The sequence below is a fragment of the Phalangium opilio genome, unplaced genomic scaffold (genome assembly GCF_054372755.1).
Source record: "Phalangium opilio isolate 3A_F unplaced genomic scaffold, DU_Popi_V2 ptg000079l_1, whole genome shotgun sequence".
In the NCBI taxonomy this organism is placed as follows: Eukaryota; Metazoa; Arthropoda; class Arachnida; order Opiliones; family Phalangiidae; genus Phalangium; species Phalangium opilio.
Window position 1 is genome coordinate 3227638 of NW_028324187.1, and position 25322 is coordinate 3252959.

The window sequence follows — 25322 nt, forward strand, 5'->3', positions numbered from 1 at the left end:
CAAAACTATTTTTTGTCAATGTTTGTTCGTTAATCCTTAAAAATGCCAGCGGATTAGCAGGGCGGTTTTCTTTCTTTTATACCGAAGTTATTCATGATTTTCTTTTTATGGATGAAAATCAATGATACAGGGATTCCCCTCGCACCTTTCAATGTCCTAATTTTGCATAGGTATCTGAACGTCATACGTTACCTACAACACGCTATAAATAGGCCAACAAACGTGTTTAGTTTATTTTTCTAATTCTCTATATTGGAAAAAGATTGGCAAAATAAATAAATTGAATAGGGGATTTTTCGCCCCACTGGGACTGGGTTGATTTTGGCTCAGGCACCATAGCTAAACAGGACTTGACCAATGGATTTTAACGGGAAGCGCTAAACACAATGAAAAACTGTCGACGTCACTGTGACGTCAAGCGTCGTTGCGGTAAAGCTTTTCGAGAATCAGCCAATGAGAACACCGGTGAAGTTTGGTACGTTACATGACGGGTGAGTGTTTTCTGAATATTATTTTGCTGATAAAATTTTCAGGGAATTGGGAGCGTTCGTCCGCTCCGTCTTTTACTAATGACATAATTTGGCGTTTTCTTTCAACGGCACCACCGTGCCTTTCAATCACCCCAATCCGAAATGGTCGTTTTTATGGGCCCATTTTGTAAGATTACATCCATCGGGCCGAGCTTTCCCCGTCCGCCTTCCGACGGCGCGCGCCAAAAACCCGAGGTCATACGTAGCCGCTACGGCTCAGCCCTCGTTCGGGGGATTTTCTCGTAGCGTTCTTAAGCCTAAAAGTTGCCCAACGCTGTTGAAAATAACATGGCGAACCTTAGCTTGCGAGCCACACGGCCGAGCCAATCTAGCTTACCTTTATACAACTCAAGGAAAATTTCAGAATAAAAAACACTCCACTAATGAACAATCGATAATAATTCTGTATTTACATCTTAGAAATTTTATTTTAATGCAGAAGCAATGCACAAATAATTTTTGTTTCCATCTCTAGTTAGGGTTAGCCTATAGTAACGGCCTAGAAGCACGGTAGTTTTCCCTCACATCAGGTAGAATAATCTTATGACTGTCGGGACGGGTGCACGACGGCTGAGAGAAGGATTCAGTCGCAGTATGATGTGGTGGTGGTGCTGCAGCTGCTGCTGTTGAACAGCAGCACTGAGTTAGATAAAGATACGTGTTTCGAAGGGAAATCGAAATGGAATCTCAATATTATTTTTTATGTACAACAATTAGGAGTTAGGCATAATTTTAGATGAAATACGAATGTGAATGAAGCCTTACAAAATAATATTGAATTAAAAATTCTGGCTTAAAAAGGCAAATTTCGTCCCCATTTAACGAAATTGGAACGAATTGAGGTTCCCGTTAGCCGTCTCCTTTTCCCGATAGTATTTGTAACCTCAGGGCGCAATCTACGGCTCACTTGCGCGCATTCGTAATGGCTTTGATCGTTGTCGCCATGCTTCAATCAGCTTTAAACGTTAGAGGTTTTAGGCCTAGTTTTTGGCGTTGTGTTTCGTAACGTTTTTTTCCCGCTTCTCGGACTTCGTTACTATAGTCGAGAATGCAGCTGGCTTCTCACCTTAGCTTCATTATAACGTTATTTGGAATATAATTAATTTTTAATTGATAAAACGTGAGAATAACGTGATAAACTGATCAAAGAATATAATTCACGATATAACATAAGAACATTTTAAACAAGATTTATCTAGTAATCTTGTAAGTATTGATAAGCCTTGGTGTTTTTATGTATTTATATACACTAAAGCTAATCAAGGTTTTACTGAGGTAAATTTAACTTTTGGCATTGAAATTTGATAAACCTATAGTAGATTGAATAGTTTTGTTATTGAATTTATGCGCGGATTAATAGCCTACTCATGGTTAACTCTGTTTTATAAACTTTAATAAATGAAGTGAACATATAATGAGACTGTTCGCTAGTAATATTGGTTACTACATTAACATAAACATAATTATTTCAAATTAAATTTAAACTCATTTTGTTGTGACAAAGGCACGTGACTGTCACGAACATTTCTAAAAAGAGCACTCGTTTTGAAAATCAAGTCACATGATCTAATCAAAATTTCAAATTCACTTTTCCTTATGTTGTTTGTTTGGTATTATGTTAATGTCATTACCTTACCTACGAATTGTATTTTCAATTCATTTCAGAAATTCAGTTGTTATAAGTTATCATGTGAATGAATAATAAATTACACATAACTCCAAGATGTATGGAGGGTGCCTGTGATAATGTACTTAGCTCTATATATCAGCTATATGTACTAGCAGGTAACCCGTCTTTTGCAAATGGGAAATTTATTCATTATGTCTAATAAGTGTGTAATGTTTAGGAACTGTATTGGCAGAATACCCTAAGTGAATACCATCATCATGCCTGGTAGGACTCAATACAGGTATGAGGAGACTACAACTAAGTATGTCTTCAAGTTGAAAAAATTCAGAATGTAGTTTTTTTACTAAATGCCCAATTTCTGGAATTACAGGCAGCTTGGCAATGGATGATGGAGGCCGATGTCTGCTTGACGTTATAAGGTATATAATCCGAGGACATTGTTTGAAGTATGAGAGTTAACAAAGTATTTTGAACTTTTATAGTGATCCTCTTCTACTTCAGTCATTTCTTGAAAGTGACAGTGAGAATATTTCGAAGGTGAATATCCAGTAATTCAACAGCTACACGAAAATATTAAATTGGTAACATTTGGTAACAGGATCATCATAATGGTGGCTCAATGACGGTAGCGAGTAGCACTGTCCTCATTGGGTGTGATCATGTGACAGCCAGTGGTCAGTTATCTTCGAGCGCGTCTCTTTTAACAGCTTCGAGTCTAAAACCAGCCTCTGAATCAATGGGTTTTAACTGTCAGTCTGTTGATAAACAAAACTTGATGGGTCACATCACACTCAGCACTGCGAACAACACTTCACTCGGAGTAGGTGTTTCGGTAGTTTCGCCAGCGACCAGCTCTTACAACTTGCGCGCTTATACACCCACCGTGGTCAGCGGCGTGCGCCACACACTCGCTACCGCGGTTTCTACCACCAGTTCCAGACACCCAACACCCGTAGTAGTGACCAGTGTGGCCCAAAACTCTTCGCCAGTGGTTCATTTCGCGACAAAATCAAATAGCCAAGGGTCTCCTTTGGTGCAAAGTATGCCACCTCCATCCCCTCTTCGCCAAACTAGATCACCATTACCTCCTCATACCCCTTCACCAATTCCAGTTTGGCCTCATTCTCCCAGTAACACGCAACAAATTCACACCATTGTCAGAGCTTCAACGCCCAACCAAGTCGCCATTGGTCACCATGCCACTGTCAGCCAAGTAGTGCATTCTACTACGTCAGTCGTCAGTGCATCTACCGCGGGCGGCAATGTTTTAATTCCCACATCCGTGGCTCAAAAACTCCAAGCGCAACAACTCATTTATCACCAACATCAATCTCCAGCTATCATCCCTCTTTCTTCTCTCCAACAACACCAACAAGCCCAAATACCCCAAGTAGTAACCACTACATCATCAGTTACGTCACTCTCACCGGTGGTGCAATTTATTCCTACCCAGCAACATCATCAAGCGCCTGGAGTAACAGTCCCACAACCACCAACTAGTTCTGGTAATACCAGATCTGGGCATGGATCAAATCGATCTATTCAACCTAAACAACCCCAGCAAATTTTACCTAAACCCCCAAATAATAACGCGGTGAAACAAGTCGCTCCAGCCCCTCCTCCTCCCCCAGCACCAAGGACAGCCACTGTTGGTGTGGGGATGTCTAACAACACTGCTAATCCTCCAGTGATGATTAGCCAAAATCCCCCGAGTGTATTCACTGGACCACAAGGAACAATATTGGTTAACCACGTTCTTCCTAACATGGGTCAAGGTCAATTGTTAATCCAAGGTATGCAGGGGTTGCAAGGAATGCAATTTACATTGAGGCCACAAGCCACATACGCTGGAAATCCCAACGCGTCTCAAGGTTTGACCCATAATGGTGCTCAAAATAATGCTGCATTAATCGCGGCCCTTCAAGCCTCGAGCCAACAACAACAAACTCTAATGAGTGGTGCTAAAGGAGCTATGCCTGGGCAAAATACTATAATTATCCCAAACAGCCTGGGTGCACCTGGTTTAGGAGGGCAAAATATAAACTTGGCAGGACCCGGTGTTATACACGCACCCAGTCAAGGACTCTTAGCCAGACCAAACTTCATCTTGACTCCTAGAATGTTAGGTCACCAAGGGTTTCAATTTCATCAAATTCAAACAAATCAAGGACCCATGACTATAGCTTTAGCTCAAGGGCAAACCTTGTCTCTACCATCCCATCTTCAAACTGGTCTTCATGGCACTGCAATTAACGCTGCCGGACAAATGACTGTTCAAAATCCGATGGGTCCTGGTCAAGGATTTTTTCAGCTGCAACCTCAAGGACCACATCAACCCTTAACGGCGCAGTCAGTTTTTAATCAACAAAATCTTTTAGCTGGTTCTGTTGTGACTTTTCAAAAACCTCAGGAGCAACAGGTGGTTCACATTCAGCAGCAGCAGCAGCAGCAGCAGCAGCAGCAACAACAACAACAACAACAACAACAACAACAGGCCACAGTAACTAGGAGAAGTAGTACTCCTTCTCAAAACCAACCTTCTAGTACTACCACGGCAGCCTCGCACACTTTTGGAACTCAACAAAATCAGCATCATGAAAGAGAAAATGTTCCAACTCCTGAACCAGCTCCTGTTCAACCCCCACCCCCTAAGTCAAGATCAAAAGCTAACAAAAACAAGAACCGCGCTACCACAAATACTCCTGATCCACCTAAGCCTGCAGCAAAAATGTTGAATTTGGCTGATCTATTGAAGGAGTCTGGTATAATTCCCGAGAGTACCCCACCACCATCTCCTAGTAATGTAACAAACCATGAGGAGAATGAAGTTGAAGCAAAAACGTCAAAAGAAGAGCATCACGTATCTTCGAGTACTTCCTTATCATCCACTGTCCCAACAGTCTCTTTAGTACAACAACCTATGGCTATGCAACCTGGGCAACCATCAATATTTCACATGTCACAGGTAAATAAATCTAAAGAGGTTTTTAAGCTTTTGTCGCTCATTAATCATATTTCAGTTGACACGGATGATTCATACCAACGATCCAAACCATCCTCAATTAAAGCTCTCTGTTGCGCAAGATGGAAGTATAATTCTTCAACCACCTAACATGGTGCCTGTCCAGAATGTTCCTCAACTAAGTTCCTTACCCCAAAGGTTTGTAACTGGTGATCCGCGACCGGTAAGGGCTCCTCCACCCCCGCCTCAGTCAGTAATTCCAGTGAAACAAGAACCTCCACCACCGGTTGTAACATCCGCCCTGAATTCTAGGAAGAACAAAAGCCACGCGGCCCTCTTAGCTAGGTTAAACTCGCCCACGGTGGCCCAACCAAACGTGAAAACTATAACAGACATTCCCAAAACAGAAATAAGAATGCCTACTTCATACACAGTAGAAAATTATATGAAAAACATTGTTACAAGTACGGCAGCGTCTACTGTGATTCCTAAAGTAACAAAGTCTAAAACAAATACAAAAATGACTCCAATGCCTAGCGTAAACACTGTGGGCCCTCGAAAATGCGCGGCACAACGAGTAACGGCCTTCCAGCTAGTAAATTCAAATGCCACGCCAACCATTACCACCGCGACAGCTCCTAGTGTTGTTACTTCCTCTTCAACACAAACGATCGGGGTGAATTGCATAAACCACGTGATAGTTGGTATGCAGAATGTACGTAATACATGTTCGAATAATTCTTCGAGTGTGTCTATGCCAACGAGTGTAGGTAGCATCTGTACAGTCAATAGCGGTTGTAGTACTAATGTTAAAATTAACAATCTGTTGGTTGATAAAATTGTGTATTCTACGAGTAACTCTACTTGTGCCATGTCCACGGTCACGTCGTCCGTGGCTACCACGGCGCCAGTCGCGAAAGTGATTGAGGCGTCACCCGCGGCGGTATTAAGAGGTCCAGACTCTCAAAGACCTCCACTCCCACCAACGAGTACTGCTGTAGGTACTGTGATTCAAGTACAAAGAGGCGATTTTCAACCTAGCAATAATAGTCAACAGGTATTTTGTAGACTTCCTAGTCAATTTTAGACACTTTATTAAACGAAATTTCCACTTAGTCTTCGAAACAAGCTGCAGCATCGAAATTAAATGCTTCGCCACCAAAAATATGTCCACATGTACAAAAAACAGCTACAGTTACCAAAAGTACATGCAGCAACACTGTTTCAGTTCCTAAGGTAAGGGAATGAAACACTTGAGCCCTGGAGAAGATACTTAAGTTCTCTTTCTTTTTAGCCACCTCCTCCTCAGCCAATCAATCCATTGTGTGATCCTTTATCAAGGCCAACTATGCAAGTTGAACCTCTTTTGCCACTCGCTTCTGAACATTACTAATATGTTTGATTATTGCTATGCAGGTTTAGGCACCAACTAATAGCTGACCAAGATGCTGCTGTCAAAGCACACACAAAGAAACCATTCACGTCTGTCGATGAAGCTTGCAGGCAACTATTAGCTTATCACGTCTATCATACGCCAAAAACAACTGATGATGATTTTACTAAAGGTGCAGTTTTTATATCAAATGTATTATTGAACGAGTAAAAAAATAATTGTATGATGAATGTTGTAGCCGATGCCATATACGAGGGTTATGCGCGTGAGTTACTAGTGAAAGGTCAAGAAATATACACGAAATATCAACATTTGATACTTAAAGAAAGCATGGTCAGTTGAGATTTGAATAAAAATAAAATGTTTCAAGATCTAGTTTCATAGCTTGATATTGATTGAACAGAGGATGTATCCGAGTTCTGAAGCTCTCTTAGTGGAAAAATTGTTCGTAGATGATGAGACCATTTCTCTGGCATTAGATAGGCGTCTGGCGGCTGAAGGGAAAGGTATTGCATAGAATACTAAATCAAATCTAGGTATATCCTTCCTAATTCAAATGTAATTAATTGATGTTGAAACAGAACCATGCGTGGCACCATTATCAAATCCATCCTTACTGGTTGAAAATGTGGATGTACCATCTTCATCAAGAACAGCGACTAATTTTCAAGAAAATACCGAATGTTCCAATTCCATAAAGGGTTCCTCAGACTACAAAGCCTTAAAATACGAAATGAAAACTTTGCAAGTGAAACTACATCGAACTTTAAAAAGGGACAGAGTCTCGAGCCCGACAGAAGATGAACGTAGTAATGAGCCCTCCATGAAAAGAACTATAAAACCATCGAAAAGTCCTGTTTCCAAGAACGAATCTCGTATTACTACAACAACCACAAGTGATAACCTGGTAATTAATAACCAGGATAATAGTACGTTATCAATAATGGGGCATAAGCCCTTATTCAAAAATGAAATTAAGTTCGGAAAAATGGAAAATCATCGAGAACCGGCCAAATCATTCGAACAACACCACCACCACCATCATCACCACCACCATCAAAATTCTCTTGAAAGAAGCAGTCACTCGGAAGATATAATTGTTAAAATAAGAGAGGAGCTTAACTTGTCTCCCATTGATCATGATGAACACGATCATCATTCAGCCCATGATGATTTTGAAACTGCTACAACAACCAGTGGTTTGGCGGATTTCGAATTGCCAGTAGCTAGAACAGAGTTCATGTCTGTTGATTCACCAACGGTGTTATCCTTTGTGGGTGAATCTCAATTGAGAAACGACGAAGTTAACTACGATTTTGGCGCCATGGATAGCAGTTCAGAGTGGACTGAGGCTTACGCGGAGCAAGATAAAAAACTCTTCTTAGAAAACGAAGCTGCGGTTGAAAGCATTCTCAATCCCGAGAAGGAAGAGCGCGATTTAGATCTATCAGATATTGACGAGTTAGACGAGCATTTGGTTCGGACAGAAAGTAGTTTTAAACGAAGCGCCAAAGAGGCTAATATAACCTCCGCACTTTCCAATTCCAAAAATGGTCGAGTGACTACCGGCGCTCATTCGTTAATGGGAAATGGTGAATTTATGGGTACGTGTAGCGATGGCAGTGTGTCTTCGGCGTTAGGAAGTGATACGCCGGATTTGATATTCAACAATCAAGTGCAAAGCGCTATTAAAAGTATTTTAGGTATGCAGTCTGGTTCATCATCTGAGAATAATTCGTTTTCGACGACGGATGGTGACCGGGAACTAATATCCTTGTTAGATAGGCGGTCTAGTGGCGGGGGTGTTATGGGCATAGATAATGAAGAAAGAACAGATTCGTTTTCCGTCAATCATTCTCCAATTGAATATGACAACTTAAATGGTGGTGATGACGACGAAGAAGATGAGGAGGACGAGGAGGACGAGGATGATGAAGAAGATGATGATGAGGAGGAGGATGAGGATGACGAGGAAGATGATATAGATGAAGACAATGATGACCCTGATCATGATGGAAGTGCGGGTGAAGGTGCTAATGGTAGTGTCGAAAGTAACTACGGTGATGGAAGTAATCCAGAAGAATCAGACGCTGCCTTAGACGAAGCAGTAAGGAGTATACTATTATAATGAATGTGATGCCTTATAAGCCTTTTGTCATAATTTGGTATATATTTTTGGAAAAGGATGAATTGTAAGCAAAAAACTAGGTTTTTAAAATTATAATTACTTTCATTTTTAACTGATCACCTTTTTCGTTTATGCGTTGGCTGATTAATAAATAAATTTCGGTTAATTTTAATATTTTAAAACTGACGGTAGTTTCGTTTCAAAAGCAACTAAAAGAAATTAAATAGAAGGCTATTAATAAAAACGCTATCCTTAGAATTGGGAAAAGTTCTAAGAAAATAAGCATGTTTTTACATTATGATGCTAATTTGTATATTTTGGACTTAACTATATATAAATAGGTTTAAATTAATTAAATGACCATTTAATATAATTTTTTTTTTTGGATAATATAAAATGTGATAAGAGAAAAAATGCTCTCAAAGGTCAACATACGACTGAGATCTATATATAGGTCGTGAAACTTGTGATTTAGTTGTGAGAATGCAGTTTCAGGGGCCATTCAGTGTTCAGTTAATGGAATTGACCAAAATATATGTACAAAAACGTCGAGTTCTTTAGATGTTCAAGTTTGTGGTGAAATAAAAATCACAGGTGCTTTTCAAATTGGGTTTAACATGTATTAAACAAAAGTACAAGTTCTTACTTAACTAAATTAGCTCAGCACGTCTAGGGTGCTAAATGTCTTTGTACACGTTCTTTGGTTAATTACTGAAACACTTTAAATGAGCAAATTGTTAAATTTATTTTTAAATTAGTTTTTTTTTATTCTTTTTTGGTATTTAGCAACCAGTATTTTTTTGGTTACTTCTAAAATTCCCTATCTGAGTTGAATAGTAGCATGTATAACAAAATTTCCTTACGATTTTATGAGATTAGTGTACTTAAAGATACAAAGCTACAATTTAACCCAAACCTCCCAAGGTTTCTTAGGTGTTAAGGTCAAAAATCCTGGTAAAAATATTTCACCCTTTGTGAGGTGTTCGAAAACAATAGAAGTTATATTCCCTAGGGGGAAAAAAATCAAAAGTTGCGTGCCTTTTTTATTCCGGTAAAAATATAAATTGAAATTCATGATTTAATATAAATTATAAATTAAAAAAAATCAACCCGGTTTAACCCAAATGAATATTGCTTATTTACACCCCAGTATAAATAAAAATAAAATAATTTAATTAATCAAAATTTAGACTCATTTTAGCTTCCGTCATTTTGTTTTGGTTTTTTTTTTTCAAATACTCACAAATTATATATACGTAAACGTTTTCATTATGTGGCGTGTTTTTTTCACAGCGTTTTTTTTTTCGTGCTAATTATGATATTTTAGAATTACCTCACTGAACCTGGTTTCAAAACTTTGAGATTAGTAATTTAAAAGGTTTAAAATTTACTGGGAAAACTTTGTGAACTAATTCACTTCGCACTTATGTTTCTGTTATAATGATCGGTAATGGCACAAAGTGCGTTGAAAAAAAAAATATATTTCCGAACCACTATAACATAGCCAACAAAATACAATTATTTTTTTTTTATTTGAAAGGAAATTTTTAGAATTAAATAATAAACCTGGTGAAAATTTAAATAATTATGACAAAAGGCTTGGCATAAACAGTTTGCATTTTATATTAATTATTGATATGAAATATCAATTCACCAAAACCCCCACCATACGTACTTTAACTGGCAAATCTTAAACGTGAAAAAAAAAATAAAAATAAAAAATTATATATAAATATATATAAAGTAAATAAAAGAGGTGACCACATGTGATATCAGCTCAACGTCTTGTAACAAAAGTTTAAAATCATGTAGAAAAAATATCTGAATAATAGTGTAATATAGTAGATGAAGAACTCAGGGCTCTCGTGATGGTTTACCCTAACAATTGTAAAAGAGTACTTTAAATATTCAGAACTTGCAAGCATTTTTTCTACAAAATGGTATTGTAAATATTTTAATAAAATAAGTGATCAATATATAAAAACGAATTTGAAGAAGCTTTTGTCGTTATTATGCCTTACTATTATTTCTGGGTGAGTTACTTTGCTTAAGGACTCACAGTTCAGGTGAATATAACATTTTTCTTATAGTCGCGTTTTTGGGCCAAAAATTAAAATTTGTAGGCGATCTTTGGGATGTACGTTGAAGTGAAATATATCGTTACATAACAGAAGTTAAAAATTAGCAAATTTTAAATTATTACTTTGAACAATTACTATTCGAAGGGTAACGCTATGCAGGGTCACTTAATTCAATGGTGGTCATCACATTTTATGAAAAATTAACCGTCAAGTTTGTCCATGCACCACCTCATTCATTACGAACAGTGGTGATTATTTCAAACTAGGTCTAGGATAATATACAAAAAATGTCATTCACTGAAACTAAAGGGGATACGTGGTGTCTATAGAGATCATTTTGTTCATCCATAAACTTCCTGCCACATTGTTAATCAATTTGCAAGCCATTGTGGTCGAATACAAATATACAATAACTATTGATACGAGGAACAAAACGGGAGGTGTATATCATTTTGTTTTGGGTGTGCGCATATGTTTGAATATTCCATATAGTTTACTAAAAAATCAACATTGTCTTGATGAAACTTCCCATGGTTATAGCTTATATTTGGGTCATGAAAAAGGGGAAAGTTGTAATAACCAAGTACAATCATGGCTAAAATATTGTCCTTCATCACATTTTGTTAAATATCGAGTGAGAAGCCACAACAGCATCATAAATCTTCTGGTTAATCTTTCGGACAGTCGAGTAAAAAATTTGCTGTTAAAATGATTTGGCAGGTATGAACGGAAAATTTTAGGCGCAGTAATGAATATTACTTCGGGAACTACATGGACATATTTCGCAGGTTGGAAGCCTCGTTCTCTTTACAACTCTGGTAGTGGCAACATCGGATGAAATGGAAGATATCGTACATTCTCAGTCAAAATCGAAAAAATTCAAGGAGGAAGTGGAGGAGGAATTGTCACCAAAGCACGCATTCGGTGGAGGATATGACACGAGCTATCTTGGATCAAGTAGTATATACCCTGGTAGACAACCGCGTCCTGGTGTATCGGGTTATCCTTACCCTGGTGGTGAAGTAGGCACTGGATTTGGTGGAGGACATGCTGGTAGACCACATAGCGGAGCAGGTGGTGGAGTTTACCCTCCAGTTTCAGGTCAAGCGACACCGTACAACAAAGGGGCTTGCAATGTCCTTTATGGAGAAGATATCTTGCACTGTTATACCAAATCTGAATTTTATCTCCGTAAATAGTAAGTTTTTTAATGTGACTTGGATTTTGAAAACAAGTGATCAATTTGACCTTTTATCGCAGTTTGGAGCTACAACAATATTCGCCTTACATACCAGAAATGGAAGGTCCGGCGCAAACTTGTAAACATACTGAAGCTCACGGTGGATATCAAATGTATGAAGTTTTACCATCGACATTTCAAATGAATGACATATAATACAGCGTAATTTTTCTTTTACTTCAGAAATTTTTCGGGACTTCAACAACAATGTTTAGGTCCAATTCAAGTCACAAGAATTCCATACCACATGTATAATACCAAAGGTGAAATGAGGTTCATTGTTCAAGATCCACCTAATCTACAACAATGTTACTCGGAATCAATCTGCCGGTAATACAGGCGAAAAAAAACCAACTTTTATTGTTTTTAAAATTATTTTATTTATTTTTGTTCTAGTCGCCCTCCTGTTTTTTGTAGCATGTTAGGTTATGCCCCAATTGTTCCTTGCAAACCCAAAACGTGCTACCACACTCTACTCGCATGGGATCCCACTTCCCCTCAACTGGGTCCATTTTTTGACACTTTCGAATACGTATGTTGTTGTCAATGTCAGACAACGGTGCCATTAAAAGCATCACCATTTTTCAACCGATTTGGAAGAAAGTAACAAGACAAAGGTATGTACATTTTATTTTTTAAAACAGCCATATATCTAACACATTATTTATCAACTTCTAAGTCAACAGGTTCATTTCTACAAATTACAGATATCCTCCTGTCTCTTGGTATGTGCTGATTTTGGAAGAATGATTTTGAGTCCTCCAGGATTTCATGGGTGTAATCATATCTGGCAAGATCACTTCATTGGCACCAAAAGAAGTTTTATTTATGATTTTAATGTTTTAAATGAAACCCATGTAATGAAGTTTTTGGATTATATTAAAATATACTTACGACATTATATATAATGATCTCTGTTTGAGTAGTACGTCTATTATGATTGACTTATTTTTATCATGAACTAATCTCATAACAGAGTCAGAGAGCAAACTTAGACCAGTGATGGTATTGCCACAAAACTGAGTTATTTTAGAGAATTAATCAACAGTGACCAATTGAAGAGAATGGAAAAAGTAGCCTACCCTCGTGCTATCAATATGAGGTTTTATGAACCCATTTTTGGCCAAATCTAAAACATGAACGTGCTGTAATGGCTTGACATTGGACGTAAATGCCAGTAATCGTACACGATCTATTATTTTCATGTTACTCTCATTCCAATTGCTCTTTTCAGTTTCCCGATACCCATGAATTGCCTTAATTATAATCAGATGTATTTAAGCTCAATCTCATGTATATAGTTATCATGTCTTACATCATCCCAATGATCATATTGGTAACGTGTCCTTTTAATGTATGGCTCAATTTCCTGCAAAAGTGATTCTTCTTCGTTCACAGTTATGAAATTTTCATAAACTTTCATGTGTTGTGATATTTCTTTTAGGATTTTCTCATCATCTGAGCTTAAGTATTGAGAAATCTCCGATGACTTTAAGGACGTATTGCTCAGTTGTGAACTGTGTCGGTGATTTTTCATAGTACAGTTTCTTTGCATAACATTTCTTGAAAGTTTAGCCCCTCTAACGATGGCATAGGTCAACATTCTTTAGCGTTTCACGTCAATGACCTCAAAATTCAAAACAATCTTAAGAACGTGCTACCGCAACAATATTGAATTTCAAAAAACACACGACATTGAAAACAACGAAACCCAGTAGGCAGCAGCACTCGCTTATCGATAAAAACTTCGTCTGCTGTTTATGAGTGACCCATTTAAAGGTGGTTGAGTATGATAATACTTGTGGTTTTACAACTTGAGATAAATTTGGAAATGTGCGTTGATGTGGGCGCACAAATCATGGTACATCCATGAAAATTATTATGTTGTAGCGCCAAGTTTTGAAAACTATGAATTTCACCTACGTAATAAGATCAATATGCGGTGTGGAGATACCGAAACAATTTTCTTCATTCGCAAGTACGCGAGGTTTCGTAAATAACTCAAAATTTAATTTATCCACGCCAAAAATCGCCCCACCGTCTGCAAATTTCGCTTTGGCTTGTTGTAAACGTGGAAAGAAACATTTAATCGTGCAAAGTGTTTTCACTCGAACAAGCAAAACAAATATATCCTTTAAATCGCCTATAGGAACCAGGTCTAGTAGTAGTACGTCCTTGTATAATGTGCGTTACATTAGACAAAATCCTCATATGTACTACACCGAAATGCAACCTCTTTTTGGTCCTTCAAAAAACCAATTCCCTAAAATAATATCCGTGAACTTATTTCACACAAGTCCAGTTCGCATGGTACCGCCTGTTATTTTTATGATAGCTAAAACCGCTGCAAAAATGTTGGCAATCATCACAGGAAGGTAGTAATATTTTGTCTTCCTTGCAAGTTCAGCTGCTAAAATGAAACTTGTTGAATTTGTGCAGGGGATTCAGAAAATGGTGGCACGCATTGCCACCCAATAAAAAAGGTTACTTCATCGACATGATTCGCACAAACAATGGAAAAGTCATAGCTTTTGTAGTACTGTCAACACTGTTATTTGTCGCGTACTATGAAAGCCACGTTCATGAAGTACCATTCATTGGTAGAAGAAGGTTCATAGCCTTTACACAATCGCAATTTGATGAAATAGCTGATTTTGAGTTTCAAATGGTACAATATTTAAAATGAACTAAAAACTTTTATTAAAGCTCATATTTAAAAATTACATTTACAAAACAGCAATGTGAACTGTACAAGAATCAGTTCCTGCCAACATCTCATCCACACTACAAGAGAGTATCTAGAGTAACTGAAAGACTTCTTAAACCAATATCTGAAATGGAATGCATAAAAGGCAAAAAATTCTCCATAGCTGTATTGAAAAATGAAGAAGAAAACGCCTTTGTTCTACCGGTATTTTTATTTTATTGTTTCACATGAGAATAAACTTAATGATAACAACACGAATTAAATTTGTAGCAAGGACAAATATTCGTTTTTGAAGGGATACTAAATGCTTGCAAAAATGATGATCAATTAGCAGTAATCATGGCCCATGAATTGGCTCATTGCATACTTGGACACGCTGTACATAATTTTTATAATACAATTGTACACAATGATGTTGTTAATTACTTTCACTTCATCAATAGGCTGAGAATTTGAGTTTTGCCCATTTGATTGATTTCATGGTTGTAGCAATCTTGGCAGCACTATGGGCTTTCTTACCCACAGATGGTGTGGCCATAATATCACAATGGTTTTTCCATAAAGTAGTTGATGTATGATTTCCACCGAAAAAAATTCTGCTTTCTCTCAAAATGTTAATGTAATTATTTTATTTTTGGTTTTAGATTTGGCTAAATCTTCCCTTTTCAAGGAAATTAGAAACTGAAGCTGATGAAGTTGGATTAGCATTGGCTGCAAAAGTAAATAGAGAAAACTTCCAACTCTGTTCTGTATAATGAAATTTTGCAATGTGCATTCACAGGCTTGCTTTGATGTTCGAGAAAGTAGCGCATTTTGGGCTAGAATGAGCATTAAAAACGATGATGATGAGGAAAACATTGAATGGCTCTCAACACATCCTAGCCATAGTAATCGTTCTAATCATTTGGATTCATTAATGGAAGAAGTATATATTTATTGAAACATCAAAGTATGGACCACTGAAAAATATTTTAAACCTCTTCAAATAGGCTTTGGCAATCAGAAAGCAATGTGGCTGCACGGATCTTCCAGGTCAAGACCCAAGAAAACTAATTGACTTAATTAAAGTGAAGCAAGAATTGCAAAAGCAAATTCAATCTGAAAATAGATTCATCCACATTGTGCCTAAATGACGATATGTGATAATTATATAGTTTTATAAAAAGTAGAAAAATATATATTCAGTTGTTTTAAAAACTATGAACTGTTCTTATTTCAAATATTTTTTATTCGGTAATTTTGGTCGTTACAATAAAGCCAGTAGATTAACATTCAACACTGCCTTCATTTCAAAGTGATCTTGAGTGAAACAGGCCCGATACCTTTACGGTTTGCAACCTTTAGAGGCTTTCACAGGTATAAAGCAAAAAGTGGTTGTTCTTTCGAAGGATCAACGTAAAAATTCAAAATGATCAGGGTAGAATAGTATTGCCAAAAACTAATGCACAATTGCCCATACGTGTGTTCTGGTTAAGGCTGCCAATCACTACAACAGCTTCGATTCGAGTACCCTTTCCATATTTTCAGGCGAAGCTAAAACTAGGTTAAAACCACACGCAGAGCCATCTACCATCTCAGGGGCAATCAATAAATCCATTTCCATCAAGCTATTCAGAACGATACAAATGGCTGAATGTCAAGGCAGGGGGTTTAATAGGGAGAGAACAACTTCGTCACCGTTTCGGGTATTTTGGCTGTGGAAAGGAATTGTACACGTTGTAACATCTTCTGGGGGATGCTTTAGAGATAGGTTAGTAATTTTTTGCCACAAAATCCACCCCTTTTGCGCCTTGAAAGACGTGTAAAGAAAGCTCAGTGGGGAGTTGATCAAATAGGTATGCCCTCTTGGACAGTAGCACTCTATTAGGGCCCGTTACACCCTCTTCGTCGTGTGTGTCCTATGCATCAACACTGTATAAGCCACGAATGATTTTCAAGGTGTATTAAAGAAACCCCGGGGTTTGACGTGAATTCTTCCTACAATGTCAAGTTTGCTTACTATTCTAAAACGTTAAAAAAAAAATACATTTTCGGGAAAATTCTTGTAAAGCGAACAGTTCGACGCAAGTTGAATGGTAAGAAAAATAAATTCTTACCTATTAAATTTCCAATGTTTTTTTTAATAATAGTATAATTTGGAAACGTCTGTATAATCTAGATTAAAAAATATAACTAAGAATTTCTAAATCGCGTATGACTATTTATCAATTATCAGCAGAGATATTTATGTCAACTGGTTGCCATAATTAAGTAGACAATATAAAATTTGTCATAAAAATTATAGAATGACGTCTATTTTAAATACGCTGTTCAAAATGCATCCAAATTGATTAATTATAACATCACAATAATTCTGAAATTGGAAATGGATTATAGGCCTACAGAGCGTGAATTTGATAACCTTCGAGTAGTACACCTATTTTATTGGAAAGCGGGCTTCAATATAGTTGCGTTAATTCCCGTACAATATTGCCTATATTTAAACAAACCAGGAAGGAGTAACCCATATATTGGTCATAAGCCACTGATAATAAAAATATAATGATTTGCAAAAACTTCCTACGTATTAATGTAGTAATATTTTGACAATATTCGTCAATATATCATCCTTGATTTTATATTTTGACACGTTATTTTCACTACAAATTTAATCATCGTTGATTTAACGCGTGCCCATAACCATAGAAGTATTTAATATATTAACTATAAGATCTTTACGGGTCCTATACAGTTCACGTTAGAACCCCCCCCCCCCCCAATTACGATACGTTTATCACTCATACGTTTATCTCACTAACCACTCTAAATTCCCGCCAACAACAGACTGTGAAATGTTAAAAAAGTCGGAAATTTACATGCTTTTATGAATCATTAAAAAAATGTATCACATAAATATAGGCTATTTTCCTATTAATTCATATTAATATTTATCTCATATATGCTGAATCAGTCAAAAAAAAAATAATTCCATTTCATTATAACTAAGTTGGAGTTTGACCTTTCTCGGAATTCAAACGTGGTTAAACATATTTACTGTAACATCGATCCTATTTCAAAAATTAGGAGAAATAAAAAACTACTATGAATTTTTTTTATACAAGAACAAACATTTTAGAGGCATCGGTAATTGTACCCCCTGAAGGCAGTGGAATTTTCTTATCAATACATCGAGTTGTAAACAATGGGGCACCCAAAGGGAGTTACCATATTTTTTAAACCCTTAAAGGTTTAATTATTAGAAAGCGAGTCTCATTCTCATTCCCTCCGAACAAAAACGTCATAGTCAACCCCACCATGAAAGTGATCCACTTTCAACAACCAATTTACCTGCTAGACTGGTTCGGATAAACATTTAAAATACCTAAAAAACTTTTTAACTTGTTCTTAGGTTCTCAAAGAATTGGGTCATGGCATACATAAAATTCCTTTACAAATTTTTTAAAAATCTAACTAGCGAGTATCATTAGACACGTGGCTAAGCAAGTATAGTTTTGTTTTTTCAGTTTCAATTTTAACTTCCCCCACCCATTTGGAAAAAGTTGAAATATTTTTCACCAAATCTCAGCTATAGGAATAACGGGATTGGTTAAGCCACTTTAAACCCCAAAAAAGTTGACTCGACTTTCTCGGTTTTCAACTTTTAATTTTTATAAAGGAGTTTATTTGCGCCTGGGGTCTCATTTCATTTCGCGTTGTCGGTTGAGAGATTTTAATTGAACGTTTGCTATCTTCGTTAAAAGTAAGACATAAGGCGTGTTAAGGCTAAACCAACGTCAATTTCATTTTATTCGATTAATTACCTTGAAATTAGTGAGATTTAATTTATTAATTTACCCACCCTAAGTTTGCGTTTGATAGCGTAGCATTTAATGATTGCGATAAAAATATTCTCATACTCATATCAGTTGAATTGTTCCGGGGGAAGACAAAAAAAGAAAGAGATAGCGATCCCAGGGTTAGACTGTCAGAAGATAAATAAAGCTTAGGGTCCTGTTGTTAAACCTTTCACTTATATCTAAATAATTCACAACGTAAGTCGCAGGTATATTGTCATATCCTAGGAATTTGAAACATTTGCAATCGGTTTAGATTAGCGTTATTGCAATAGTTGTCGCGACGTAATAAAAATTCAATCTTTTTTCAAAATCATCATTTAGCTTGGTGTCTGACGGAAAATGGATGTTGAAAGTCTACGATCTCATTTGGCTCAATATGGTCAAGAGCATTTACTGAAATTTTGGGGACAGTTGACAAATGACCAACAAGTTCAACTTTACAATGATATCAAGAGCATTGACGTAGCGAGAGTGACCAAGATTTTCAAACAATGTACGGACCAGGCTAAAGAATCGGATGAAAAAATTGACAGTCTACTTCAACCCATTCCACCCGAATTACATGGAAGTGTGTCCAGAACCAGTCCAAATGAACTACAAGCCTATAGGGAGTTGGGTAAATATTATTTTGTTTTATTATTTATTTATTATACCGCAAATTTCGGACGATATTAGGCTTAATTTCAGTTTGACCGCGTAAATTTGTAAAGCTAATGAAACCGGAACAAACTGACCATTTTTTTCTAACACCGAGGTTACGTTGTCTAGTCTATTGGCAGCTAAAACACGTTTAGCGGGAAAATATTTTTCCAGTCCATTAGACTTGAAATGTTTTTTATACCAGTTATAATAATGGCAGTTTAATATTTATTTTACATTGACTGGTTTTGCGGGAAAATTAAAGTATTAAACTTTTTGAGTGGTTTTTGACTTTTGAAAGATGCAGTGTTTATGAAAGGTTTACAGTAAATATTACTGCCCTATTAAGTTTTAGGTCTTAAGATATTAGTTTGTGGGAAAATAACAGAGTTTTCTATGGGAATTAAATTTCAAAAATTTCTGGCCCCTTTTAGATATTATGTGCAATGTACCAGGCTGAAAAACTGACACTAATTTTATTGTATTTCTAAATTTCCGGGGTTTGAAGTCAAAATTTATAGTAATTCGAAAAATTCTTAGAAAATGTTTTAAATAGGTCTCGTATAGTTTTTAGAAAAACGTAGAACATTTTCCCAGTGCAATAAATATTTCGACACTCAAATGAAAGGATTAAAGGATATGATTTCGTAATACGATTTGATATTGTGACCTTTGCTACCATTGCAGTAAGCTCCTAAAAATGTAATTCAGATAAAAAACCTTGCGAGTACTTATAAATAATCATTATAAATGTCAAATTCTCTCGTTGGCAAGTACGATATAGTTTTGCATCACAATCTAAAATAGTTAATTATATCTCATCAAAAATAAAATACTCTACCCTTTATCTATGTAAAACAAAACAAAACTAAAATTTCCAATGTCACAGATAATGTTTACGGATTTGGCATTAAGCATAATGTGACTATCACACCCAATTTTAATTTATGAATAATTAACATCAGATAATCATTTAAATCAGGGTAAAAAGTTTTGGAATTCAAAGGTGTGTCGAATTTAAAGCGCCAAGATTTTGATCTTGAAAATCTTGAAATGTGAGATTTACTAGACTAAATTTACCTCAAGGTTGACTGGAATATATGACAGCCCCCGGGGCGAAAATTGATAGATTTACTTTTTATTTATCCATATTGAAGGTCATTAGTGTTTTATGTATTCCGGTTTAACACTGACAACGAAACTTAATTAATTTCAGGTTTAAAGGAAATTTCCAATGGGCACGTGGCGGTTTTGCTGCTAGCGGGTGGTCAAGGCACCAGGTTAGGGGTTACTAACCCAAAGGGGATGTACGATGTCAATCTACCATCCCATAAGACACTATATCAAATACAATGCGAAAGAATTCAAAAGCTTGAACATATAGCCTATGATTTTACTGGAAAAAAGGGAACAATTCCATGGTAATTTCAATAAAATATTTTTATTAATTGTGAGTGTTTATGTAAGATTTCCACTAAATAGGTACATAATGACGAGCGAACAAACAATGGAACCAACAATTGAATTCTTTCAAAATCATAACTATTTTGGAATGAACGGAAAAAACTTGAAGGTTTTTGAACAGAGCATGATGCCTTGTTTCGAATTCAACGGGAAGATTATCTTGGAAACTCCGTACAAAATTGCTAAGGCTCCAGGTTTGTTGCAATTGCAATTACCACAACTGAATTAAAAGCTTCATAGCTAAGAAATATTTGTTTGTAGATGGCAACGGTGGTTTGTATGGAGTTTTGGAACGTAAAGGAATCATAGCCGACATGGAAAGTCGAGGAGTCAAATACGTTCATGTCTACTGTGTAGACAATATTTTGGTCAAGATGGCTGATCCTGTATTTATTGGTTATTGTTTGACGAAAAAAGCCACGTGCGCTGCCAAGGTTTGAAAACTGTTTATATCCATTTTCTCAATATTAGCACTTGAGACTAATCAAATTCGTCTCCTATGGAAAGGTTGTCGAGAAAGCGTTTCCAACCGAAGCTGTTGGAGTTGTTTGCAAAGTTAGTGGCAAATATCAAGTGGTGGAATACAGCGAGATATCGTTAAATACGGCTCAAAAACGCAACCCGGATGGACGCCTTACATTCAGTGCTGGAAATATATGCAATCACTTTTTCTCACTCGATTTCTTGAAGCTTGTTGTTCAGTAAGTTCCATCAATTCGCGTCTTTTTTCGAGTGTACTTTACGCAATCTAATCTTAAGTCCGGTCTAGAGAGGCCTTATCATTTGAGAATAACTTCAAATCTATTTATATTGTAACGCATTCCTTAGAAACCAGAGTATTTAAATTTTCGTATCATTATCACGGCATTTGATTATGTTGTATTTGCCAAACAATTTGGAAAGGTTTCTTTATTATGGCTTCAATTTATCGATAGGTTTTATATTCAAATAACATTACTTGCACTGTGATAAGATTAAAACTTTTCACCCCCAAATGTTTTGTCACCTTTCAGAGGAACCGAACGTAAGCACCATATTGCCAAAAAGAAGATCCCTTATTACAACGATGACGGAGTACAGGTTAAACCTGAAAAACCAAATGGAATCAAACTGGAGAAATTTGTCTTCGATGTTTTCGAATTTTCAGAGTAAATAACATCTATTTTTTTCATGTAACATTTTGTATCGTTTTTAACGTTTTTCTCTTAGTAATTTTGCTGTTTGGGAAGTGTTGAGAGAAGATGAATTTTCGCCTCTGAAGAATGCGGACGGTGCTGAAAAGGACACCCCGACAACCGCTCGTCATTCATTGTACAATTTGCACCAACGATATGTCCTACAAGCCGGTGGAAAGTTTGTTGATGAAGATGGAAGTCCCATTCCTCTAATTCCCAGGTAGGAGAAACTTTTTACTTGTCACTTCGTAACCAATTCAGTTTTTTTCCCAAAGCATAATTTTTGAACTACTAGTAGACAATTGGAGCTGAATTGTAGGTCTCATTATGTAGTTGATGCATTAGACTGAACACAGTTGAATGCTTCTTTGCACCCTTTGAAATTTTTACCCCAATTTTTTAGTTCTGTAACTTTTAAGAATGATTTGTCACAGCACTTTATACGCATATTGATAACACTTTACAGCCCGGTTAAAGTTCAAAACGGCCAAAATGGCTCCCACGATGACACTCCTAAGACCAATGGGCATGCAATTGAAAGCCATGATAGGTATTTTTGTTGTTTTCATTTAGAAATCCCATTTCATTCAAAATCCCTTGCATGTTTCAAACCTATCTTCGCGAAGGCTCTACACAAACAACTCGTCACAAAGTAATAGAAAATTGTCCAAATTGCTAACTTCTCGCTTGTAAAATGTTTCGCATTGGACTTGTAAACTTATGAATGTTACAAATCTAACTACTAACACCTATCTTATATGCTTAATATTATTAGATGCTTATTGCTTCTTAGAATCTTTACTTTGAAATTCTTTGAGTAAATATTTTTGGCCAATTGAACAACTTCGAATTGAATCGAGGTTATTATATGAAAACTCTTAAACGTGGTTAAGATTCAACTTTTTCAGTAAAACAGTGTACCTTGGTGGTGGTTTATCTATGTACTGGTTTGTCTTAAATACCCATTTGGTGGTTTGGTTACTCTAATAACTTTTCCATAACTAAATCTTTAATAATTTTACGATGTATTTGACAGTCAAAAATCCTATTTGAAGTACGAATATCCGGTTATCTGTGAAATTTCACCTTTGGTTTCTTATGAAGGAGAAGTAAGCTAAAACCCAACCTTGTCTATTTTTATCAGTTTTTTGTTTGACTAATCAAACTAATTTTATACTTCTCAGGGTCTCGAAGGTTTGGTATCGGGAAAGAAATTTGTTCCTCCACTAGTTCTTTCAGAATCATCCATTAAGAACGGATGTTGACTTTTAAAAACTTTCAAAACAAACTTAACGACTCTTTTTACTAAATAAAAAACAAAACGCACGATACATTTGAAGAGCAGTACGCAACTTTTTGTGATCAAACTGAAGTTAACTGCCTTACGTTTCAACTGTACAAAGAACAACACTTTTTCACTCAATCATTCTTTCAGAAACTGTCTTTCTACTCTAAAACCTTTTAAATTGGTTTTACTAACAACTTTTCCACCTAAACACTTTAATTTATAAGATTGTTTTTAACACTTATCCTTCAATAACACTTAATCAAAAAAGCCCTAACTTAATTAAATTATTTAAACGTTATAGTACGAGACTCGTCTCTCAATTTTTATCGACAGTTTTAAGAGTTTGATAAATGTGATAAAATTTAGTTTAAAAAGTTTAAAATTGAGTTGAAGTTTTAGAGTTTTGATTTTGGTTAGGGGCAATGTTCGCTACATTTTGATTTTTCTTTCCCTCTAAAGCATTGTAACTATTTTTGTAATTTTTATTCAAACGGGGATAAGAGTTCCTGTCAAAAACCAATTCCATGGATTAAAAATAAACTTATATTACCTAAAATTCACCCTTCTACCTTGTAAATTTTGAAATTCTAGGCCGACTAATATATATATGCATATATGTTCATTACTTTTGCCTGAAATTAATTTTTACGTCTATTTTATTATTTCAGACGTTTCTTGATATATAAATGCCCTAATTAACTAATTATTTAACCATGAACCTAATTTGTTCACGTTTTTCGCCGTCATGTTCTCACAATGGAGTCTGATATAGGCTTAATAAACCACATTACAAGTTTGAATTAGGCTTAAAGTAGGTCCGCTTTTATGACCCCAGGATGCCTCTAACCTCAAACTTTAAACTTATAATTTATATTTCACTTGTCATATTTACCAATTCCTTTGTTTAGTAGTTTACTACAGCCAGCAATGTTTTTATTAACAATTTATTGGCCTATTTCAATACTTTACAAATTGTTAAACAACAAAGAAGCAACCATTTTGCCGCGCTTTTCTGCGTAGAGAAATGGCGACTTTACAAAGACTATCGACGCTAACATAAAAAAGCGGGATTGCGGACGTCGAAGAACGGCTAATGCCTGAGAGCGTTGCTTAGAGGGATACTTCCAGTCTCCAGAGATGAAAAATAGGCTACGTCACGGATCGATGACGTCCTGTGTCTTCTGCTAGTTTATGGAGCCTGAATGCATAGCCCGCTGAATGTTAGCGCGAATTTCAAATAAATTACATATATCTGGCAGGCCCATGAAAGTATAGTTATCTTTGGTTTTTGGCGGAATTTTTCAAAACAGAGCATTTTTATTTACGAATTACAAAAGTACACAGAAAAAAAATACTTTGAAAAAAGTTTCGACTACAGTTATACGTTAAACACGAATCTAATCTATTAATAAACACTCGTATTTAATAGATAAGACGTTAAGAATTAAGTACATTGTAAGGTGGTATAACACGCAAAAGACCTATGTCTTTAATTGTCATCCTTAAGATGGCGTACCGGTCTTTTGTTCCCCTTGGGTAAAATCTCAAGTATTATCAGATATTTTTGCTTACTTCTTAGTTTTATTTTAAAATGAGAGTAGCGCGACCCGTTCTCCTTTGATACTAAAATAAGTCTTTAGTGTTTAGCTTAAATAAGTCGGCCACGCGACCGGGCCCTATGACGGCCTTCTGGTGCCAAACGTCGACGCAATGTCGCGTTTTCCAAAACGGATAATGTGCTCAAGATCGCCATGAATTGATGGGTTTAGAACTGAGGGGTTTCAGTAATACATTAAAAACCCCTTTTAACTATCATTTCCAACATGTTTTAGTGAGAAAGGATCCATACAAAACCTTACAGGTAAGGTTTAGTTTACACTCCTAAACAGTCCTTACCATAGGCCTTATAGTACAAACCCAACCCCGATGGGCTAAGTAACAGTCAGATCCCGTATACTGTCTACAATTTAACCAAATCCACTCATGATGACTTATAAATTCAGTTTCCATGTAACTTTAAAACCTTCAACCCCTGTACGAAATCCAAGAACTCGACATGAATATAAAAATCAAGAGATCACGTTTTCCTTGCAAACAATAGAACCCTGTGCATTCGTTCAGTAATCACTCAAGTGCGATCAAAACATGAATGTACAAATAGAATTCCATAGGGGAAGAAATAAACTGGCTAAATTCTGAACTAAACACGTGATAAAACCATGTAAACCCTTGACCAAAACACAAATTAT

At 36.2% G+C, this 25322-nt stretch overlaps 6 protein-coding genes across 15 annotated transcripts in view; 4 read left to right on the forward strand and 2 right to left on the reverse strand.

The window, feature by feature from the left end:
* The window catches only part of Pur-alpha (Purine-rich binding protein-alpha), a 59416-nt gene that overhangs the window by 21048 nt on the left and 13046 nt on the right, over positions 1 to 25322 (reverse strand). The window lies entirely within an intron of this gene.
* On the forward strand, positions 109 to 10631 carry LOC149654222 (uncharacterized). Of its 7 annotated transcripts, none has more exons than XM_089845646.1 (13): positions 109 to 491; positions 2196 to 2315; positions 2378 to 2461; positions 2531 to 2579; positions 2643 to 2697; positions 2759 to 5125; positions 5181 to 6179; positions 6239 to 6358; positions 6417 to 6472; positions 6539 to 6687; positions 6754 to 6848; positions 6919 to 7021; positions 7097 to 10631. In XM_089845646.1, exons 3-13 carry the CDS (start codon positions 2443 to 2445, stop codon positions 8641 to 8643), a joined length of 5559 nt encoding a protein of 1852 aa, XP_089701772.1. In that variant the 5' UTR covers positions 109 to 491; positions 2196 to 2315; positions 2378 to 2442; the 3' UTR covers positions 8644 to 10631. The 7 variants fall into 7 exon arrangements, with proteins under 7 accessions (XP_089701772.1, XP_089701776.1, XP_089701773.1 ...); XM_089845650.1 differs by having other exon boundaries at positions 2393 to 2461; XM_089845647.1 differs by lacking the exon at positions 109 to 491 and adding an exon at positions 513 to 1805.
* Positions 10762 to 12778, forward strand: LOC149654223 (uncharacterized). The gene is made up of 6 exons (XM_089845662.1): positions 10762 to 11444; positions 11513 to 11922; positions 11985 to 12077; positions 12148 to 12294; positions 12361 to 12581; positions 12644 to 12778. Exons 1-5 carry the CDS (start codon positions 11433 to 11435, stop codon positions 12569 to 12571), a joined length of 873 nt encoding a protein of 290 aa, XP_089701788.1. The 5' UTR covers positions 10762 to 11432; the 3' UTR covers positions 12572 to 12581; positions 12644 to 12778.
* LOC149654224 (RNA demethylase ALKBH7, mitochondrial) lies at positions 12579 to 13567 on the reverse strand. The gene is made up of 4 exons (XM_089845672.1): positions 13280 to 13567; positions 13047 to 13220; positions 12859 to 12983; positions 12579 to 12763 (listed from the first exon to the last, which is right to left on the reverse strand). Exons 1-4 carry the CDS (start codon positions 13565 to 13567, stop codon positions 12625 to 12627), a joined length of 726 nt encoding a protein of 241 aa, XP_089701798.1. The 3' UTR covers positions 12579 to 12624.
* Positions 13720 to 15871, forward strand: LOC149654225 (metalloendopeptidase OMA1, mitochondrial-like). Its single transcript, XM_089845660.1, has 8 exons — positions 13720 to 14339; positions 14404 to 14632; positions 14702 to 14875; positions 14942 to 15049; positions 15115 to 15243; positions 15316 to 15390; positions 15453 to 15596; positions 15661 to 15871. The coding sequence occupies exons 1-8, from the start codon at positions 13873 to 13875 to the stop codon at positions 15802 to 15804; spliced, it is 1470 nt and encodes a 489-aa protein (XP_089701786.1). The 5' UTR covers positions 13720 to 13872; the 3' UTR covers positions 15805 to 15871.
* mmy (UDP-N-acetylglucosamine pyrophosphorylase mmy) lies at positions 16262 to 23633 on the forward strand. Of its 4 annotated transcripts, none has more exons than XM_089845655.1 (11): positions 16263 to 16746; positions 18829 to 19123; positions 20363 to 20567; positions 20629 to 20804; positions 20872 to 21044; positions 21118 to 21311; positions 21624 to 21758; positions 21820 to 22005; positions 22252 to 22335; positions 22822 to 22894; positions 22970 to 23633. In XM_089845655.1, exons 2-11 carry the CDS (start codon positions 18847 to 18849, stop codon positions 23048 to 23050), a joined length of 1584 nt encoding a protein of 527 aa, XP_089701781.1. In that variant the 5' UTR covers positions 16263 to 16746; positions 18829 to 18846; the 3' UTR covers positions 23051 to 23633. The 4 variants fall into 4 exon arrangements, with proteins under 4 accessions (XP_089701785.1, XP_089701781.1, XP_089701782.1 ...); XM_089845656.1 differs by having other exon boundaries at positions 16268 to 16421; XM_089845658.1 differs by lacking the exon at positions 16263 to 16746 and adding an exon at positions 18261 to 18410.

Bases quoted from the DNA above. Each gene is read 5' to 3' on its own strand.
- LOC149654225 (XM_089845660.1), top strand. From the start codon at position 13,873: ATGAATTTCACCTACGTAATAAGATCAATATGCGGTGTGGAGATACCG. The intron at 14,340-14,403 runs GTAGTAATATTT...GAATTTGTGCAG, and splicing joins TTGGCAATCATCACAGGAAG to GGGATTCAGAAAATGGTGGC. The intron at 15,050-15,114 runs GTACATAATTTT...CTTCATCAATAG, and splicing joins ATTGCATACTTGGACACGCT to GCTGAGAATTTGAGTTTTGC.
- LOC149654224 (XM_089845672.1), bottom strand. From the start codon at position 13,567: ATGTTGACCTATGCCATCGTTAGAGGGGCTAAACTTTCAAGAAATGTT. The intron at 13,221-13,279 runs GTAAGACATGAT...ATTATAATTAAG, and splicing joins AATATGATCATTGGGATGAT to GCAATTCATGGGTATCGGGA. The intron at 12,984-13,046 runs GTAGGCTACTTT...AAAATAACTCAG, and splicing joins CTCATATTGATAGCACGAGG to TTTTGTGGCAATACCATCAC.
- LOC149654223 (XM_089845662.1), top strand. The intron at 11,923-11,984 runs GTAAGTTTTTTA...CTTTTATCGCAG, and splicing joins GAATTTTATCTCCGTAAATA to TTTGGAGCTACAACAATATT. The intron at 12,295-12,360 runs GTAATACAGGCG...TTTTTGTTCTAG, and splicing joins TACTCGGAATCAATCTGCCG to TCGCCCTCCTGTTTTTTGTA.
- LOC149654222 (XM_089845646.1), top strand. The intron at 6,359-6,416 runs GTAAGGGAATGA...CTTTCTTTTTAG, and splicing joins ACACTGTTTCAGTTCCTAAG to CCACCTCCTCCTCAGCCAAT. The intron at 6,688-6,753 runs GTGCAGTTTTTA...TGAATGTTGTAG, and splicing joins TGATGATGATTTTACTAAAG to CCGATGCCATATACGAGGGT.
- mmy (XM_089845655.1), top strand. From the start codon at position 18,847: ATGGATGTTGAAAGTCTACGATCTCATTTGGCTCAATATGGTCAAGAG. The intron at 20,805-20,871 runs GTTTGTTGCAAT...ATTTGTTTGTAG, and splicing joins CAAAATTGCTAAGGCTCCAG to ATGGCAACGGTGGTTTGTAT. The intron at 21,759-21,819 runs GTAAATAACATC...TTTTTCTCTTAG, and splicing joins GATGTTTTCGAATTTTCAGA to TAATTTTGCTGTTTGGGAAG.